The 22,195-nt window shown below is 36.3% G+C and overlaps 1 protein-coding gene across 3 annotated transcripts in view; it reads right to left on the bottom strand.

Moving 5' to 3' along the window:
• The window catches only part of LOC124115937 (PR domain zinc finger protein 1-like), an 87,866-nt gene extending 67,004 nt beyond the window's left edge, over positions 1–20,862 (bottom strand). Inside the window, exon 1 of one of the 3 annotated variants that reach the window (XM_048384163.1) lies at positions 20,457–20,862. In XM_048384163.1, coding sequence (XP_048240120.1) covers positions 20,457–20,520 — 64 coding nt within the window. In that variant the 5' untranslated portion in view covers positions 20,521–20,862. Of the gene's footprint in view, positions 1–15,732; positions 15,794–18,585; positions 18,797–20,456 lie in introns of those variants that run through there. The other 2 variants (XM_048384164.1, XM_048384165.1) reach the window with 2 other exon arrangements.
• Between the last annotated feature and the right edge of the window lie 1,333 nt (positions 20,863–22,195).

Genomic DNA, 22,195 nt, shown 5'->3' on the forward strand with positions numbered 1-22,195 from the left:
GTTGGACTTCGTGTAATGGCGATTAGGTGCCTAACTCTGGCTGTGTAGGTTCCATTCCCGGATGGGACGCAACCCCCACAAGTACTATAATCTTTATTTTACTAAGAAAGTGTTGTCCATAATATAACATTTGTTATACATGTCAGGACCATTTTCCATTTGATGCAAACATTATACCCAAATGTTTTGTTGGCGTAAACTTCAGCAATGAGAAGGCCATAGACTAGATCAGAGCAGGAGGAAAGCAGGAGCACCTATGTGCACTTAGATGTGCTATTAGTAAGAAACTTAGATATAAGCCACATTTATGACAACTTTTTGCAGTCCACGTATCACAATTTCAGTTGACAATAATTCCCATGGATCACAGTCATTGATACATTCCTTTCTAGAGGTTCCAATGGGTGTGTCATGTCAGGCGTGTTCATTTTACTTTATTATTAATGTATCCTATTTATGAATAATCAACAGAGACAAAAAGTAATTTCTTACTGTTTGTATTTAAAACACTTTTCACTTTGGTGTGAATGTTGTCCAAACTGCACAAAATTGCTTAAAATGCAATCAAATGTTTATAAAAGACCCCCCTAGCCGTTTCCTCTTTTTTCGGGAAAACCTGCTCACATCCCTGAAAGATGCAGACATCCGGATAGTCTGGACTTGCCTCTGAAGCTGTGGCAAGATCATCAAGACCTTCATACACCCTTATATAATATATAAAAACAGATGGGAAAAATTCATCCAGTGGAGAAGACAAGGGATTAAAACTTATACAATATCCATCCAATAAGTCCTGACATGGGATGATAGGTTACAGATCAACTCTTCACTCTGTAATTCAAAAGACAGACACTCAATTGGAAACCATTCCACCAATAGTTTTCCCCTTCTATCGAAAAAAAAGGGGTGGGAGTGGGGGGTGGGGGGGGGGGTGAGAATCCAGCACCAGCAGCATCAGAGGGTGAGTCGACCCTTGATTATCCTGTCTATTGGTGCAGGATGGATTAGGCACATCTTGAGTATCAACTGCCTCCAGTGACCAGAAGTGACGTCAAAACCAGAAAAGATAGAACTGGTAGTGACATCATCAGCGGAAGTGACATCATCAGCAGAAGTCAGATCATAACCGGAAGCAACGGAAATAGCAGTACAAGGTCCATCTTATCAGGAAATGTAGTCTTTTGGTTGAGATAGAACATTAGAGACGTCATTATCCAATAAATCGGAAGTGACGCCAGCACGGTTCTAGTGTCACAAATTCAAATTTAACAAGAAATGATGTCATTGGGAAGAAATAGACCAGAAATGACATCATTATTACTAACAAGATCAGCAAATATAACAGTAATTCTAGTGAAGGTATCACGTTGTTGACTGATTCTTGATGCATTCTGATTTTCAAGTCATCAGGAGGATTTCAGGGGAATTTATCTCGAGTCATGATTAGAATCAGTGAATAAATGGTTACCAGAAGAGGATTACTGTCAATCACACAGGGAGTTACTTGAGGCAGATCCCACCAGGTCCCTCTGGCATATTCTGGCAAAGATGTAATAGAGGTAGAGGATTTGCAAGAATTATTAACAATGATAACTACTGTTTTTCCTTCACATCTCAAATTTACATAATTCACAGTTCAACTAAATGTGAAACAGCATTGTGATAATCGTGTACTTCTGGTTGTCTCTTCTCCCACTCATGGGCAAGGTATAGGTTTCCAAACTTTTTCTTCTTGGGTGGCATCAAACTTACTTGGTTGTGATCGCAGCATTATCCTGCTCAACCAGTACTATCTTAATGAATTTGAGATGATTTCTTGACATAGACCCACTGCTCAGTAACATATTATTGTGCATCGTGACAAAGTCATCTTTAGTGTTAAATGGTATTTGGTCATCCTTTTTGAGAACATATTAAATGAATAGAAGTCTTGTCTTAATCAGGAATTTGTTTCCGGCAAAACCCGACACATTGGATTACATTTTATCCCTATTCTGTATAAATCCTAATTTTACTGGCTTTACATGTATCTCAATCGAGTATGATAAACATTCAACTTTGTAAACACCACAGGAAAAATATGAAGGTGCAACACTTTGCTGCATGTTTGACTTAAACTTGGCTATAGATGTGCAAGTCCTACCTGCTGTATGTTGTGTTCCACCTTACAGTTGGTGGAATGAAAGACCAAGACAAGTTTTTTAATCTTGTAGATGGAATCACAATATTGTCTGAATTTCTTCAATTATATGATACATTTGAGCCTACAGTAGTTTGTACAATGTCTTTAAGATATTTTTGGGCAATATTACTTCTATTTTGTAGAACAAACACACCTTATTCGTCCTCCTTTGTTCTGTTAATGTTTCACATCCTGTTTCTTAATACAGATGATTCGGAAGAATACTTTGGGAACCCAGTAACAATTCTGGCAGCTTCTAGTGTGAAAACAAAAGATATAATCTAGACTACCAGCAGTTGGACTTCGTGTAATGGCGATTAGGTGCCTAACTCTGGCTGTGTAGGTTCCATTCCCGGATGGGACGCAACCCCCACAAGTACTATAATCTTTATTTTACTAAGAAAGTGTTGTCCATAATATAACATTTGTTATACATGTCAGGACCATTTTCCATTTGATGCAAACATTATACCCAAATGTTTTGTTGGCGTAAACTTCAGCAATGAGAAGGCCATAGACTAGATCAGAGCAGGAGGAAAGCAGGAGCACCTATGTGCACTTAGATGTGCCATTAGTAAGAAACTTAGATATAAGCCACATTTATGACAACTTTTTGCAGTCCACGTATCACAATTTCAGTTGACAATAATTCCCATGGATCACAGTCATTGATACATTCCTTTCTAGAGGTTCCAATGGGTGTGTCATGTCAGGCGTGTTCATTTTACTTTATTATTAATGTATCCTATTTATGAATAATCAACAGAGACAAAAAGTAATTTCTTACTGTTTGTATTTAGAACACTTTTCACAAAGGAGGATAATTTAGGAATTCTCAAGTTGTGTTGTCATCCTCTATCACATCATGAGTTAGCATGGACATATAGATAACATGGACCTTTCCTATCAAAAGAAATTAAGCTTTTAAACTGGTTTGTATTTAAATCTGTTTGAGCAGTGTCCATATGTGTATAGAACTATTCCCAAATGCAGTTTGATAACAGTCAGCTCTTGGATAGCATTGCAATGGATCATTTTCAGTAGCTCCAAAGTCAAATTCAATAATTATGATTTAGCTTTTGTTTTATATAATACATGTTAAGGTACACTTTTGCCTTGCTCGCATGCACCTGTTTGCATACCCATGCAAGTATACATACGTATGTAAAATATGCACACATCCGTAATTTGGTCAGGCGAAAGCCCAAACATGTTGAAATTTGCACCAGGAGCAAATTTACATCAAATTGAGAGGCTGTGCAAATGTAAAGGTAAATTTACACATGTGCAGTTTAAATGGTGAAATATTTTCACCCTTGTTGAATATTTCAGAGTTGGTAAAAACTGTGGCTTCATGTGCTGATATATATGTTTCTAAAAACATACCAATGATTGCAAAGACCCTCCATTATTAATGAATACCAAGTCTAGTGAGGTAATCTCCACATGACTCTCTTGGTCCATTTTTAACGATATGAGGCCCGTCGATTGCACCTGGTACTGTTTGGAAAGTTCCATTTTCCTCTCAACCATTTATGACTTCTGTCAAACCTTTGTCACATGGCAAGGAGACAAAGTCGTCCACGAGACGATCACTGAAATTCACTACGTGGTTTCTTTTGAACATTGTAGTTTTGCCAAAGGCCAAAAGGTTTCTCACAGTTCTGTATTCTGCTGTAGATACCAACCATTTTCTCTGCTGGTATTGAATCTTTTACTCAGTTGTTACTAGGTTTCAGGTGGTCCTTGACCTTCTCACAGACTTCAACAAGCATGTGTGCATGACAATTAGCATACCATTCATTGTCAAACCAAGCTGGTAAGGATCCTTAATCTTCCGCCATGTTAAACAAGTTGTTCCATGTTGAATACATGCCACCAAGTGATGCTAAAGATGTAGCTTTTGCATTACTGCCCTCAATGTATAACACCTGACTAAAATCTTGCGGATGCCTGGTAATTTTACTTTTACTCACATGTGCAAATATACATGTGTCATTTTGCAAGTGAGTAAAAGCTGTGCACGTGAACAGGGCTTATTAGATTTTGGAGAAATAAACATCAATTATTCTATTTATTTTTTTAAATGGACCATTGAATGCAAAAGATTATTGTTGTAAAAACTGTTTATTTCAAGTTAATAAGAAAAATCTTAATCAATTAACATTTACTGTGAAAAAAGTGGAGTTTGTAAAAAAAATAATTTTTTGACAGCTTTTGGAATTGCCACACTCAAAACTCACACTCATCCTTGTAAACAAAAACCAAAAGAGTTCTAATTATTTTAAATTGATTCTTTGTGAAGCCCTAATGGTGACATAAAGAGAATGCTACACTCATTCTTGTTTAGAAACAATAGAAAGGTCACAAATTTTGCGAAAACTGGTATCTAACAAGAATAAGTGTAGCATTCTGTTAAATACCCATCCTAAATATACTGAACCAATTTAAAAACTTCACAATCCTAAAATTTTAACATTTTGACCAGTTATCATTGTGGGCCCTTATTGTGTATTTAAACAGTAATGGCCACGTATTGTCCACGTATTGCGCAGGTGAATCGATCAAAATCATGTGCACAGCACTATAGTGGCAAAAGTGGTTTTTCATGTGCAACTGGTCACGTGGCCATAATACCGCACATGTTTTCTGCCATACTTGTTAGCAGTCATTAACAAAAAAAGAAAAACACAAGAAAACAAAAGTCTTTACGGCCATTTGTCATGCCACGCCTTTCAAATGTGCAACGTGAACGTGCCATGTTGCAGACGGGAACGTCCGTAGCTGAAGTCGCAAGAGCGATGGGTTGTAGTTGACGGACTGTTTATGATTAACAGACGCGTCTACAGCAAACGGGTACCACCGCTGATCGCCCTCGGCCAGGTCGACCACATGTGACCTCACATGCAGAGGATCGTCAGATTGTCTTACGTCACCTCTGTAACCGATTTTTGACGGCTACATCAACCAGAAATAAACTGTTTAGGGGTAGACTGAGTGTGCAAACTGTTCGAAACCGTCTGAGAACTGCTCACCTTCAAGCACGATGGCCATACTGCAGGCCGATTCTGACTCAATTACACAGACGTCAACGTCAATTGTGGGCACAGCGACACTTACGATGGACTCAGAGGAATTGGAATCAAGTCGTCTTCAGTGATGAATCCCGATTTAATCTTCAATTTGCTGATGGTAGGGCGAGGGTGTGGAGGCGCCATCATGAACGTTACGCCCAGTGTTGTGTACAGGAAGTTGACAGATTTCGAGGCGGAAGTGTCATGGTGTGGGGTGCTTCTGTGGCAATGCACGTTCCAGGCTTCTTGTCATCCATGGCAACTTCAACGCTGCTGCTTACTGCGACCAGGTACTGGCACCAGAACTTCTGCCTTTTATGGCAGCACATGGACCCGGTTTGATCTTCCAACACGACAATGCCAGACCCCACACAGCAATTTTGACAAGGAATCTCCTTCAGAATGCGGGAGTCAACGTCATGGACTGGCCGCCAAGGTCTCCTGACCTCAATCCCATCGAACACATCTGGGATGCTCTTGGCAGAAGTCTGCGCACTCTCCAGAGCCGGGCGGTCGGGTAGCCTAGTGGTTAAAGCGTTCGCTCGTCACGCCGAAGACCCGGGTTCGATTCCCGACATGGGTACAATGTGTGAAGCCCATTTCTGGTGTCCCCCGCTGTGATATTGCTGGAATATTGCTAAAAGCGGCGTAAAACCATACTCACTCACTCACTCACTCTCCAGAACCAACCACAGAATTTGCAAGATCTTGGCACCATTTTGCAGCAACAATGGCGTCGTCTTCCCAATCATGTGTTCACAAGCATCACAAGGTCCATGCGGAGGCGTTGTGTGGCAGTTGTCAACGCACATGGTGGCCATACACGCTACTGAACTTGTGTGCCATCAGATTCACATGCTTGGGACTTATGATTTAAACTGTTGATGTTATTACCGAATACTGTAGGTGCTTGGAACAAATTATGGTTACCACCATTAATTAAAATCCTTCTTTGGACATTAATGATTAAAAATTACCTTCTCTGATACATTTGTCCGTTGTATATCATATATGGGATTACTTTTAAAAATGTGAAGTTTTTAATTTGACTCAGTATATGTATTCAATATTAAATAAGTAACATTTCTTTTTAGTTTAACAGACCAAACCAGAAAACAGTTGCAAATATTTATAAATCCCCAAACATGGGCAGAGGTTGATATTTCAATTATATGCATTAAGAATGTATCATGTGTTATCATGTGTGCAAACATGACATCAGCATTGCTCAACATTTTTATTTAAAATTTCTTGAACTGAAGGTAATTCATGTACTGAAAACAACTTAAAGAACAATTAAAAAGTCAAACAGCACTTCTCTTTGAATCTTGGACCTGCACTCGATGACTTGCAGAGATGTTTGTCCTTACGTGTTAACATTACTTGGTTTCCTGATTAATCAGCTGAATTAACACCCAGTCCATATTGTTTAGGAAAAAAGAAATGAAAGTGATCGCTAAAGAACAGCAATGTTAACTGTAAGACCTCATACTGGAGAACTGAAATAAACCAACTCCCGTCAGCTTGGATACTGTGTCAGTGGCAGCTTTAAGTGAAGGGCAAGGTCACCATCAAAATAATACAAGCGTATAGCCGACGAAGTCATCTATATCCCCCGCCATTTTAACACGTTATGGTCCCAAACCAGGTAACTGACCCAACATTTCTCTTAGGCCATGTCAAAATAGCTGCAATGGAAATTCTAAAATTGATAAAATTCCTAAATAGCAAAAGGCACCAGTTGAGTATGTGCCTAGTAACCATGCAAAGTTTTGTAAGAAAGTATTTAACAGATTTTGAGATATGCTCCGGAAACGAACAGCACCCTTATAGAACCTAAGTCCAACTTGATGCCATGGAAACCTTAAAAATTTATAAAACTCCTAACTTGCAAAAGGCACCAGTTCAGTATGTGTCTGGTAAACGTGCAAAGTTTTGTAAGAAATTATTTAACGGTTTTTGAGTTACGCTCCGGAAACGAACAGCACCCTTATAGAACCTAAGTCAAACTTGTTGCCATGGAAACGTAAAAAATAAAAATTTATAAAATTCCTAAATAGCAAAAGGCACCAGTTCAGCATGAGTCTGATAGACATGCAAAGTTTCGTAGAGAAATATTTAACAGTTTCTGAGTTATGCTCCGGAAACGATTTCGGGACGCACACACGCACGCACACACGGACGGAACCCATTTCTATATCCCCTGCCAACTTCGTTGGGGTGGGGGATAATAAGACAACCAGGATCTACACACAGCATTTTATGCTAGAGATCAATACAGAATGTTATTGCTCACATTTTTTAATGTCCTGGGAGTTTTGATGTGATTTGTATCAGAAATGTTCAGTAATAGTAATCTCATCACACAGTCATGTACAGTAAACTACATTTAATATGAACACGCTTATAACAAACTGATGGATATAATGAACTGTTCTTTTGGTCCCGGTCCCTGTCCTGGCCATATATTTTATCATATAAAGTTGATGGATATAACGAACATGCTCCTAATGAAATAACAGATATAGCAAACTCACCTTGTCCCCTGTGTACACTGTCACACTGTTGAAAGTGTCAATAAACATTTGAAGGCATTTGATTTACTCTTAAGTACTGACACTTTGTCCTCAAATTACACCCTCAATTAATAATAGTAACTAAGTGACTGAAGTAGATCTATTCTGTACATGTACAGTGCACACTTTTGTTATTTATCGAGTAACATGTCATTTGACTTGATAAAAGATGTCTGACAGTCGTAATGTGTTTAACGAATGATGGATATAACAAACTAAAATTAGTGGCCACTTTGAGGCACAGTTTCGATGCATTAAGGAAACGTAGGGGATGGGACTGCTTCTGATTATGCGAACATCTTTCTAGTTTTAGGCTACAATAAATGATACTGTGCTGCCACAGCAATGAAACTCATCTGGAGATTGTCAACAGTTTAGAATGTCAACACATACTCCCACTTCAGAAATGTACATGTCAGCATTGATTTTCAAACTGAGGATTAGAAGCTAGCATTAAAATCCTAATGATCTGAACAAAATATGATGTCTTCATAAGAAGTAACACACATGTCAAAGTTCATCTTCCTTCAGTCTGGCAGAACCACTTATGCAGATAAGTCAAAAGTGGCAGGCATATTAATATTCAGATTCAAACCACTTCAACAAACTGGGGTGACATCATTGATGGGGACAAGCATGTGAAATTTCAGCTTCAATTACCTAGTGGTCTCTGAGGAGAAGATATTTATGACAGACACTCTACAGACACAACACTCAAATATATGAGTGTCCACTACTAACTAAAGATAAACCAAAATACATACACATTTTAAACAAGATCAACCATCAGTTTTGGGTCCTGGGTCATTTTCAACAAGTACTGGAAGTTACCTGAAAGGAATTGTCAGCATGACTGAGAAACCAGTGGTGTTTGCAAATACAGTAGAACATGGATATAACAAACTACAAAACATGTAATTGCAGCATTGCCCACCATGATAGCATGTCCTAGTGAAGTGACACTTTAACATAATCTCGTGAAATTTATGTTTGTCTTACAGACAAGATTAGTCCAGTTACAGGTAAGATAAGCATAAAGCAAGTTCAACACATTTGAATCATCACCGCTGATTGTGTTCATTCGCCGCTGATTGCGTATACCCAAATTGTCAGTGACACTTGACACTGAGTGAGATTTCTTAGTTCGCTATACACGTCACTAAGTAGTGGTATTTGGGCTTGTCGGGGATCAGATATCAGTTCGCTATAAACATCAGTACATAGTAGAGAGTTCGTTATATATGCACATTTTATATAATAATTTGTAAAGGTGAATGCTTTTTAGAGGTAACCATGTTTTATGAAAAAGTGACGCAAGGCAATTATAATGAAACAGATTGGAATTAAATGAGCAACACCATAGAAACATCATAGCTGTCATTATTCATGCAATGTTTCCTCTCCATTGGCCGTGTAGTTTCATCAGGGATGGCAGGAATGAAGTAACACAAGAAATTGGGTGTATGTAAATGTCAAAGGTCACAGCTTGATCAGAAATCAATAAGTGCCAAAAAACAGATCATATATCATTTGACATATCAAGTTCCTGGTGCTATCAATTTTCATAATCTTGGTAATCATGTGGCTGCATGAGTAATAGGCAAATGTGACATTTTCAATAAGGACACCATTCTGTGAGCATATCTAAATTCTGTGAGCACATATTAGAGACACCATGGCTGGGATCATTCATGCAAAGATTTAGCTACACAGACCTTGTAGCGTCAGAGGAGATGTTGAAAATGCAGTAATTCTAGAAAATGTGGAGGCATGTGAAGGTAAAATCATCTAGCTTGGACAAAAAAGAATTTGAGCAAAAAATGTATTACAAGTTATTCCTCACTCCACATACTTGCTAAATAAGAACTTTCATAGTTATTTATGAATCAATGGTGGAGTAATGGGTAAAAACACTGTAGCTCACCTGGATATGCAGTTAATGGTTTAAAAAACAACAATAGTCACAGAACAAAAGTTGCTGCCACCATTGATATTCAAATAAATACTAACAATAAAATCTAACAAGAAAATGTATTTGCATGGTCAAGTGCAAAGGTCAAACGTTATATCACAAAAAAACGGAATATATATGTTGAACCCCACTAATAATTACACATGTTCCAAATGTTATGTTTTGTGCAAAAAAATTAACTGAGTAATGGCAATAAATCAATTTTCAATATGGCTGCTGTAGCAGACATACTGAAAATCGATGTTTAAACTTCTTGACCAAATTCTGGTATCATCATTGGTATGTGAAGTTTCTGAGTATGTGGTTTTTGAGAAGATATCAGACAAACAAGCCTGACAGTTTCTATGCTAACAATGACATTTTCAATATTGCCAGAGCAGTTTCAGAGGAGATGTTGAAGTAACACTAGAATAATGGGGTAAGAAAAGGTCAAAGAACTTCGCTTGATCATAATCAAAATAAGCTTTAAAAAAATGTACACCATGCTATTCCACATACCATATACTTGTTATATGTCAAATGTCACAATGGCTGATCGATGGGCCAAAATATCATTTTCATGTTTCATGTTTAAAATTGGATCAAAATTGAGAATTTTAGAGGCACCATAGCTGGGATCAGGTTTCAGCTTCACAGGCCTAGTAGTTTCAGAGGGGATGTAGGGAATATATAATTAACAATGGACGGATAGAGAACCGTACAGTGGACAACTGGCAATAACATATGCTCATTTGATTTTTAGTAAGGTGAGCTAAAAACCTGAATACTGACCTTGACCTTTGACTAATCATGAGTAAAGCCTTTTCAATATCCAAGAGAAGGTATATACCTAGTTTGAAAAAGTGTAACCACTACTTGTTATCTATCTTGTTGTGGGGGGGTGAAGTGAAATGGGGTTTAACGTTGCGTCCAAGATTATTGCACTTATATAGAGAAGTGCATCCACGTGTATGTGTGTGTGTGGCTGCTTGTAATAGTCCAACTGATGCTGATTTATAGTGCTAGCCTGAGATACCATGCCACCGTTTTAACGTGAATACCCCTCTCAGACACAGTATACTGACTCCGAGCCGACCAGTCCTTGTTTTAGCCCCTAAATGCCGAGCGCCAGGCAAGATAAAAACAAGTCCCATCTTTTAAAGTCTTTCGGTATGAAGGATCGAACCCCGGACCTTGCGCTCTCAGGGCGGACGCTCTTCCACTAGACCACGGAGACTGACTATCTATCTTGTGACCTGACCATTGATCATATTATGACAGGCCAAAAGATTTGGAGGAAGTATGGAGAAGAATAATCTAAATGTCAATACTCTTTGTGCAGTAAACAATTTGAAAAATCACCAATGGCAGTGATCAAATTTCAACAATGTTAACACTAGTCAAAACTAAAAAGTGTTCGTCATGTTGTGTGCAAATGAAATATATTATCATCTACATAATGTTTCGGCTTTAAATTGCTTTCCAATATGGAGAAAAAGCTTAATCAGAGTCATATTATGGTGGTAGCCATCCTTCTCAAGCTTATCATCAAACCTTCAGCTTAGAAAATTGAAAATCTGGAGACTTTGAACCCACTGTTGATGACAATGCATAAGTATTTGCTCAATTTCTAAGATAAAAAGCCATCTACAACAGCCAATAATGATACAATGAAAAGTATGAAATTATTATCAACAAAATTATGAGATGAAAGATGTGAATAAAAGATATTAAAAAAATATTATCAAATTGTTTGATAATATATAATATATACAAATATCATATAATGAAATTCTAATTTTTAAAGTCTGAATTGTGCAAAAAAAATTGATGTGTGGTTGTGATCACTTGATGGCATCATACAAAGAATACAGTATTGGTGTGTGCACTCATTGTCACAGACACCCTAGAGAGATAGAGTGATCACAAAACCTCAAGGTTAGCCTGAAACTAAATGCACTAGAAATAAAATGAAATATTATTGATAAAATGCTCAAAGCTGAAAGTGTATGGGCTCCAATACGTTGGTGGCATTATAACCATTGTGTTGATTTGGAGGGCAACACAGGTAAGGGGGAGACTGATATGACTGCATCCCTGACCCTCTGGCTTCAACACAATGTGGGATGCCAGTGGGTGACATTGAAACATTCACTATATATTTCACAGCTGAGCATTATTGACAGGTCAGTGTTGATTTTAAGTAAGTTTTCATAATAACACAATAAATGCACTGCCTTTATGAATAAGGAACCTTCACATGTTGTTATTGGATATCATATCAATAATCGTACTAACAATGCTGACTAGCATAATTTATTGTTATCATTCAACTATGGTGTATAGGTAATTCAAGGAATATTGATAGTTAAAATGAAAAAAAAACAAACCCCAAAAAGATGTACATGTATGTAAGAAGGAACATTGAATCTACTGTCATTATACTTCATTTATCTAATTTACAAGGGAAAAAAGCACAAGATATCTATTTTTCATATATCAAATGGTATACAATGTACATACACCCTCATTCTGGTGAAATCATCTGGTTTATCCAAACTTTGTGTGACTGATTCAAGGCATTTAGGGGATGAGAGTAACAGCTTGCATCTTAACGAAAATTACAAAAAGTGTCATTGTATTAGTTAATCAGTTGACTGTGTTTTAGTACATGCAGACAAGTTAACCTTCACATCAGTTTGTAGTGGTGATTAGTGAACTAACTGATCAGGTCTCCTGATTGATCCTTCTCAAATGAAAAGAGAAACTAAAGATAAGAAAATAAAGAGAAACGTTTACTAATTACCTCGTCATTTTAATTTTGTTTAGATGTTGTACATTGTTCTTCAGAATGACATACCTAACCCAGCACAAGTATACACATGAAGTGGTATGAAAACACAACAACTAACAACTAACTAATATGGTCACTGATATCTAAGGCAAGCAAGTTACATGCGAAATTTATTTATATTATCTACATGATTTTTTTTAAAATGTGTAAGCCATAAAATGCAAACTGAAGTTTCACTGCACCAGGTGTCTGATTTTTTTAGTTTTCCAGACGTTAAAAACTAAGAAAGTGTGCCAAACTGGAAGCAGCACCATCCACATCTCTTTCTGAATGCTCCAAAACTTTCCCTATCAGAAACATGAACCATTTTCACAACCACATCAGGTGAAAATTGACCTTAGACATGTCCAATGCAGCACAAATTTGAAACAAAATTATATGCCTTAAACTACCTTCATAACAAAGCACTTCAAAGCACAAACCATCTCTGACATTGACTTTCAGACATGAACTGCTTAGAAACCATGTTTATAAAGTTTCTTGAAATGACAATCATGATGGCCCAAGATACTGTGCACATAACTTATTGCAAACTGAAGTGGAACTCTCCAAACCAAAGTAACAATACTTTTGGAATGAAACTATTTTCAAGTCAATGACCTTCATTGATATTTGACATAACCATGAATATATGTTAGGAACTGAAAAAACTGAGTTTATCATAAGAGTTTGGAAAATGTTCAGATTTTGTCATGTATTAGTCTTTGATGAATTTGTGTAATGTGACACCCAAAAGTTGATACCAACAACAACACCAAAAATTCCATTCATAAATACTCAAATTATCATGTACACAACATTTTAATTAAAATCGAGTCCATTCTGAGTGACTTGATCTTGAGGAGGTATATGACATGTGAAATCTCTAATATACTTCCTAACTTGTGGACAAGAAAACCTGTTGTGGTGGTAGCTAGGAAAGTCAAATGTTAACAAACAAATTTTGCAGACCTACTTAAAGGGGGCTGTTTAAATATTGTTTTGTTTTTAAAATTTGAAGTAGTTGCATGCCTCAAACAAACCTGGAACCCCTTAAGATCACGTTCATACTTATAAAGTATCAGACCGCCTCCGTGGTCTAATGGTAGTGAGTCTGCCTGGAGAGCGGAAGACTTTAAAAGATGGTCCTTGTTGTTACCCTGTCTGGCGCTCGGCATTTAGGGGCTAAAACAAGGACAGGTTGGCTCAGAGTCAGTATACTGTGTCTGAGTGGGGTATTCATGTTAAACTGCGGCATGGTATCTCAGTGAGCTATCACTATAAATCGACATCAGTCCGGACTAGAACAAGCAGCCACACACACACATACACGTGGATGCACGTTGCCATATAAGTGCAATAATCTTGGATGCAACATTAAACCCCATTTCATCTCACCTCACTCATAAAGTATCACCTTTTTTCCCATGTCATTTATAAGAAATAGAGATCTTGAAACATTTTTAAAATCTAAAAAATCAACTACATTATAGTGTGGGGATGTCAGATGAGAATATGTCCCATGTACCTCATGTATTGTCATAAAGCTATCCATTATGGTGGTCAGGCTCTGTACAACAATCGTGTGCGTGACACTACACTCGAACTAAGGTATCACTGTGAGCATATATCAAAAATGAATTGTTTGTATACAATATTTTCCTGGATCATAAGCCCCATGCAATGATGTAATTAAAAACTAAGATCTTATGGTTTTGTATGTGCTTGTATCATGCTGAACATACTCAGGTTGCTGTGTATCTATTGCAAATTAGAATGAATATAATTATGTGTGTTTAAAGTAGTACACATGTTTACAAGATGAAAGCAAGGATATTTTAGTGTATCGTGGTTGTGCAAAAATAGTCCTGTCGGTTAAAACAATCCAACACCATTCTGAAAATATTACCAATAATTATTTGACAAAAATCACATTTGTCAGTTTGACTTGCATTATTTTGGATATAGAGATATAGTTTGTTTGAGATATCACGCTGCACATACTGTTTTCCTGTAGAGTCCCTCAGTGGGTCTTTCCGTTTTACTTGGTTTACATATTTGCTTCAAAACCATAGAGTCAGTGGTAAAATGAAAATGACACTTTTCTTTGATGAAATGAGTGAATGATGATAAACTCTGCAGCTGTCAGTGAACCTGTGACTGAAAGCATGCAGCAATGATCCAAGTCTCTGGGTATTATAACACACAATTAAATTCACAAAGCCTGACCATGCGATCCAATGAGTTCTTATAACAAGCATTGTTTACTGGAGGCAGATTATGTCTGACCTGAAATATCAACAGGGTGCTTCTCTTTGAGTAATTCATTTAAAGCCCTGTTGCTCAGGGGAATCAAAGTAAAACTATCATGAAATAAAACATTTTCTGGGAATAAGTTAAAGGGTTACTTCCCTTTTACATATTGGCCTACACTGAAACATGCATGTTCTGAAATGGTAAAAAAAAGAAGATTTACTCAAATTTAATTATATTCCACATTTCCAAAGTTTGGGTTTGATGATTTGAAAGCCAAGGAATTGAAAAAAATGACATGTTGGTGTATACAAGTGTCATATGAGGTTTCAAATATTCAGAGAATTCTACTGAAAAAAAAAGGTTTTGTGAGGGTTGTCTAAGAATAGAAACAGTTGCCGTTACAAAAGCTATACATATGCAACTTTCATAACATCCATTCCAATATATTTCATTTTGAATATTGATTTTAATACCACATGCAAATACAATTATCAAATATAAAGACAATATTTATTGATTTTGTTTAGATTTCATGCATATACATAAACTACTGATGGGAGGTTTCAACTTAATGAAAGAGGTGTTGGTGTTGTTGATGCTTCCTTGAGCTGTGATGTACCCTATCAAACCAAAGATCATCTTACAAATCGAGTTTTCCAACATGACATTCTATCATAAATAAAACATTGCTCTGAATATGTGAGTGTAACTTTATAGTTGTGTGGGTATGGAATGGGTTTCCATCATTTAATTTTAAACCATGTCAGTCATTTTACAGAAGTGTAAAGTAGGAGTTTGTGTTTCGATAAAATATTTGAATATGTGTTGAAGTATAGAGTAGCAAGTAATGTGTGTCCTACCTGAGACGAAAAATCTCCCCGAGGAGTGGTGAAAGATGTGGCCACTGCCTGTCACTTCCAACTAAACACCAGCACCAGCAGTGGGCTGAGCACACTCCAACTCATCTACCACTCACATGATATGTTGGAATCAATGTACCAATGATGTATCAGTATTTCATGTAAAGGAGATTGTAGTTCTATATAACATTAATAAATGTCTGCCTATCAGGTGTCCAAGCACCACATGATAAGACATGCCAAATTTCTCAGCTATACTCATGATATCCAATCTTATGATAATTACAAACTCTTCAAAAGATATTCAGCTTAGTAATGCTCACTTTTGGGTAAATATGCATGTGTGTCAAACTTGTTAGAGACACTAGCTTTGTAGGGGACATTCTTGTTGAAGTAAATCTAGTGAGATATTGACAAGCTGTAACAGTAGCCAAACTTATTGACAATGTGTAGCTGGGGCCGAGTGTTGCATTGAGACAATGAATGAATGGAGATCTACAGCTGGTTTAGGACAGTCAGTGCGTAGTTATCAGCTTGATGGGGTCATTAATGATGACAAAACCTAAAACTCCTCCCTTCTACCCTCCCAATCAGACCACACTTACACCTGTCTACCACACAGTCAAGTTTCAACCTATCAAATGGGTACTGAATTTGCCCTAATCCTGTTCAGATGACCTGCTATGTTTTCTACAAAAGTAAATGATCTATCCTTGAATCACACTGACATGAGATATTGCCTATCTTATACTACATTGGTTTCAAGTCATCTGAAAATTTGAAATATATCATATCATATTTCAGTGATATATGGCATGAGTTGCAAGTGTTAATCAGCAGGTGAATACACTGGGATCATACAATCTATTCACCATATAAAGAGAAATACTAAACCTCATAGGATAATATTTTGATTAGCTTGATAGGCTCACAGCACCATTTCCTGCCTAAAAGTTGTGAAGCCGTCTTTCCAGATAGACTCAGTCTGCCAGCATATCAGTTAGATAAATAATTCCTATCAACAGATAGCCTTCTTCAATAAACTTTCAGGAAGATAGCTCTCAAAATGTTTCTTACTTTTTAACATAATGATTTTCTACTTTACAAAATATAAAGTTGTGTAAAAATAACTATTGATATATCTTGAATTTATCATAAGAAGAGACTTTGGATTGCCTTTTGAGAGTGAATGAATGGATGAATGGTATTTTACTTTATAATCATTAATGTTTTAGTAATAAAACAACTAGAGAGCACATTTGGGGTATGATCACATGCAGTGATTGGTTATATCAACACTGAAATTGATCTTCCCTTGTGGTCACATGTTGAAATGTTGATGTTACTCCACACATAAAACTCATGTCAAGATGTACATAAATGGTTCATGATGTTGTATGATAATATTCAACTTTGTTTGTTTACTCTAAGAAACACATATTGAGTGATACAATTTTTTCAGTTTAATTCATTTTTAAGAAAGGACATGGGATCTTTTAGTATAAGCCACATAAGCTTTCCAATGTCTGATCCATGTAATATTTATTACTGATCATAAGCGACAGACATAACTTTGACATTCTTAGATCAATAACTTTTCTATATTTTTCAAATGGCAATATCTTCATCTTAATTCAAACATCTCAGAATATCTCTGATGAGGTTTCCCAGTGTTTCAATATATGATCTATAGTACTCTGGTAATGGTCAAACATATACACAATCATCTAAGATATCGGGTAAAGTGGCCAGGAATAGGGTAGGATTGTGTAAATATTGTTTCAAAATTAGAATGAAACAAATATTCCTATGAAGAAATGAATTCTATCATTCTACAGGAAACTATGCAACAGTAACTGAAGTAAAATGTTAGAGCACAAATGATTCTCTACACAAAAACGGAGATAATATATAACTTTGCAGTACTACGTATACACTTGGGTGTTTTGTACATATACCTTATGACATGTAGATATCGTTTGAGAAATGTATGAATTATTGCAATCATTGAATATGATTGATAACTTCAAGTAGGCATCAGTGAGTAATGCACAGTAAACTTGAGTGTTTGGGAAACAATACCTTATATTTTGTGGAGGAAAGCTGAACTGCCAATAAATAAACAAGAAAAAGTAAGTTTTCATGAAAAGTAATGAGAACATTTATTCGGACAACAATTCTTAACATCACCTTTTAGTTTCAAGCTTAACTGTGGATAAAATCAATTATCACAATTCATTTCACTCTTTACTGATACATTAGAAGAAAATATAACTATTGGATAAAAGTTGTTAAGTTATTGTAATTTAGTAGATATATGTTTGCATAAACAGAAATATGTATCAAATAAATACACCACTACCTTTCATAGCCAACATTTAAAGAAATGAAAACAATGAATTTTCCTAGTTTTACTTTTATTGCCTCAATGGTTTTATTATTGGTGTGCCTTCAGTGAATATTTTCACAACAAAGTATTTATCAATATAACATCTGCAAATCACAGTTTGATAGAACAAAGTGGGTGAGTTGAATTTACCACTGTTGTAATATCTTCAGTCATATTCCGGCTTCTATTGAATAATGAGTTTATATCTTCTGCCTCAATACATTAGATAAACAACAACAGAAGAATCGAATTATACTAGAAATTTTCATAATAAGACTCCAATTAGAAATGTAAAAATGACAAAGCATTGATATGTTCACATATGAAAATGAAACCAAAATCATATCATGACTAAACTGTTGACATTATTACATATTCCACATAATAAGAAAATGCTTTTATTAATAGTTACTTAGTTAAAGAATAATACTTATATTAACTATAAAAGAAGCAGTGTTTATTACCTTGAAGGGAGTGAGCTACTGCGTTTGGTGGAGAGGAGCCTATGGTGTCTATCATGGTGCACTGTCCACTGCATTAAACAGTCTGAGTGCCCCAACACGATTCTCTCTCTCTCTCTCTCACTGTTATCTCTACCCACACACACCCGACTGCCTGTTAGCTCTAGCTAGTCAGTGACTTAGCTCTTCCTCAGTTTAGGATACACAGTAACCACTCAACAGGACAATAAGCAAGTTCTTCCTGCAGTAGGCTGTCTACAAGCAGGCTCGCCCTCAGGGATCAGTGCCTTGGTCCCCTCCTCATCAATTCCACAGTCTCTGCCCTTCTACCTCCAGCCCCTTTAATAATGCTTACAGTGGAAAAGAGAAAGTTAATCGAGTGGAACACCTCTGCCAACTCACATTGAAAGGACAAACTAGAGATTCTTCTGGGTATCTGCTCTCATATTCTCCCACAAAGACATAATCTGTCTATACCTTTACACAGTAATATAATCACTAGTTTTCACGGAACACTTTTAACAAGATCAATGTAAACCAGTTCATGTTTCTACGCTTAAAGCAAAGGATTTAGAACCAGTAAAAGCAATTTTTTCCCAATTTAAGTGCCTTTTGTCAGTGAACTTGATGTTGAAAATTTGTTGTTCTGAGAGAATCTATACAAACATGTTTTTATTGACCTTGTAAAAGAATGGTTACACCTATGCTGACCAGTATATTTTTCACATCCATGACTTTAGACAGTGATATGAACATGCTGAAGATACAAGATTTTGCTTTTTCTATTAATGCATAGATACATTTTCTGAGCAGATATAGTGTACTTCATGCTAGATAGAGTTTTGTTCAACACATGTGAATCTTGTGATATGTACTATAACTACAAATGTACAAATTACTATAAAGGTTATGGACTCAGGTGAAACATGTGATATGTACCATGTCCATTCAAGAAAACACAGACACACAAATTACTATAAATGTTATGGACTCAGGTGAAACTTGTGAGATGTACCATGTCCATTCAAGAAAACACAGACACACAAATTACTATAAAGGTTATGGACTCAGGTGAAACATGTGACATGTACCATGTCCATTCAAGAAAACACAGACACACAAATTACTATAAATGTTATGGACTCAGGTGAAACTTGTGAGATGTACCATGTCCATTCAAGAACACACTGACACACCAATTACTATAAAGGTTATGGACTCAGGTGAAACATGTGATATGTACCATGTCCATTCAAGAAAACACAGACACACAAATTACTATAAAGGTTATGGACTCAGGTGAAACTTGTGAGATGTACCATGTCAATTCAAGAAAACACAGACACACAAATTACTATAAAGGTTATGGACTCAGGTGAAACTTTTGAGATGTACCATGTCCATTCAAGAAAACACAGACACACAAATTACTATAAAGGTTATGGACTCAGGTGAAACTTGTGAGATGTACCATGTCAATTCAAGAAAACACTGACATACAAATTACTATAAATGTTATGGACTCAGGTGAAACTTGTGAGATGTACCATGTCAATTCAAGAAAACACTGACACACCAATTACTATAAAGGTTATGGACTCAGGTGAAACTTGTGAGATGTACCATGTCAATTCAAGAAAACACGGACACACTTACACACCATATACTATTGTGATATTGTTTTGAAGTTGTTCATGGCAGTAACATACATAGCTCGAGAGAAAATGACATTACATGGAAACATTTTGTTAATGTTTAAGGGGGAAAATTACAGAAATTATCTCATCATTGGTGTTGTAGACTAAACAATCAGAATGTGACAAAATCAGCAAATACAAAACAACAAGGGAAAAAAGATAACAGAATTTACTCACATGGACTGTCAGAAGGTTCACAATATTCTGTTTCACCACTTTCCGAGAAGCAAACAATTTTCATTGTGAATGTCTCTTCTCAAAGAGAAGTAGGTCCCTTCTATGTGAGAAGTTAATTTAACACCTTAGAGAGCTCAACCATAAAAATATGGCAAGTAAGACAATGTTTCCCACGCTTTAAGACAGGGAAGAGTGTCAAAAGTGTCGTGATGTGTATACCTATCTGGTTTTAGAAACCGTTAGGGAAGGGATTTATACTGTAACCACTTCTGTTGGGACCAACTGATGACCCGCAAAGAGGCGACGTGCATGAACAAACAAGAAAGCCACTGGTGTAACTGTATATTAAAACATTGTTCTCAGTGTACAAGCTCTAACAGAAGGGCAAACTGCCGATCAATGGAAACCGTTTTCTTTAAAGCCGCAACTACTAAAGCGAAAATATTTCTTTAGTCTGGAATAAGATGACACCATAATCCAAGATGCTATCACTTCTCATATTGTTTTCATTGTGAGATGATAGTGTACATTTATAACCACTTCAGAAATTGTTACACATAAAACTAACTATTATACAACAAAAATGTAGAGGAAAAGCATATTAACCTGAATTCAATATTTTACTGGATCAGATGAACACATATATGGGCATTCTTTAAATATAGTTTAGTCTATTTTGTTACTGTTTTAGCAACATGCATGCATTATCTTCTAATGTTAACATCAATAACAGAGTAAAGAGTACATTTTAGTATGTATACTGATGTTATTTTCTTCTCTTGAGAAGCTTGACAATCCTGGAAGGTCCTGTTCCATGTGAATAGCTAGATCATGAAGGCTTTACAGCTCTATTCAACCAGTAGCTTTTGTTACCATGCAGACAAAACAATATTCATAAATTCAAACATATTGTGACCATTCTTATATTTTTTTCCAATCTATAAAGATGTCTTCAATGTTGACATTGGAACAAATGTCTTACAAGAGCACATATGTGTGCACAATGTCAGCCTGTAAGGTATTAATAGATGTAGAAAATGCCATTGAGTGGAGGTCATGCTAACCATGTTGTGTAGGCTTTTGAACAAATCAGGCCCCAAAATGTAATTTCTGAATGGGCTTTTGTTATATGATGATAAACTTTTTCTGAATTGTGCAGTATGGGATGTCATGTTGTCATGAAGTGATCACCTTTTAAACTTGAGATGAAACCATTGTGGCTGACAGATAAAAAAACAATGTATTTTCATAAAGTAACTTTTTCAATCCTACCTACAATCAAGTTATATTCTTGTATGGCATATGCATCCTGATTTATTAACCATACTTGCCTCATTTGGGGGAATTTATAGATACATCACTCATATGTCATTGTGCTCACATTAGTTCTCAGAAAATTTAAAACTGCTAAGATTAGCTTGGTTTGAAGAATACTACTTGCAAACAAGTCATTTACGCAGTCCTGAAAATGCAAATAATCTCAAAGAACTGCACAGTAGTATTTGTTACAGCTTCTATGGTTTTTGATTCATTTGTAGGATAATGGCTTCAGGTGAGATTATTTCTCAAACAGTTAATACTTCATTTCCTTTTTGATGCAGTCAGCCATGTATCAGTGGAATAATGCTATGAAATGAAGCTGCTGTAGGAGACATGGTCCAGTGTGGATGATACGGAGGACAGTAAGACAAGTGGGATTCCACATGCAACCATCACCAGCAGCATTGCTACTAACACGA

The sequence above is a fragment of the Haliotis rufescens genome, unplaced genomic scaffold, assembly GCF_023055435.1.
Source record: "Haliotis rufescens isolate VD_foot unplaced genomic scaffold, xgHalRufe1.0.p SCAF_5, whole genome shotgun sequence".
Lineage (NCBI taxonomy): Eukaryota > Metazoa > Mollusca > Gastropoda > Lepetellida > Haliotidae > Haliotis > Haliotis rufescens.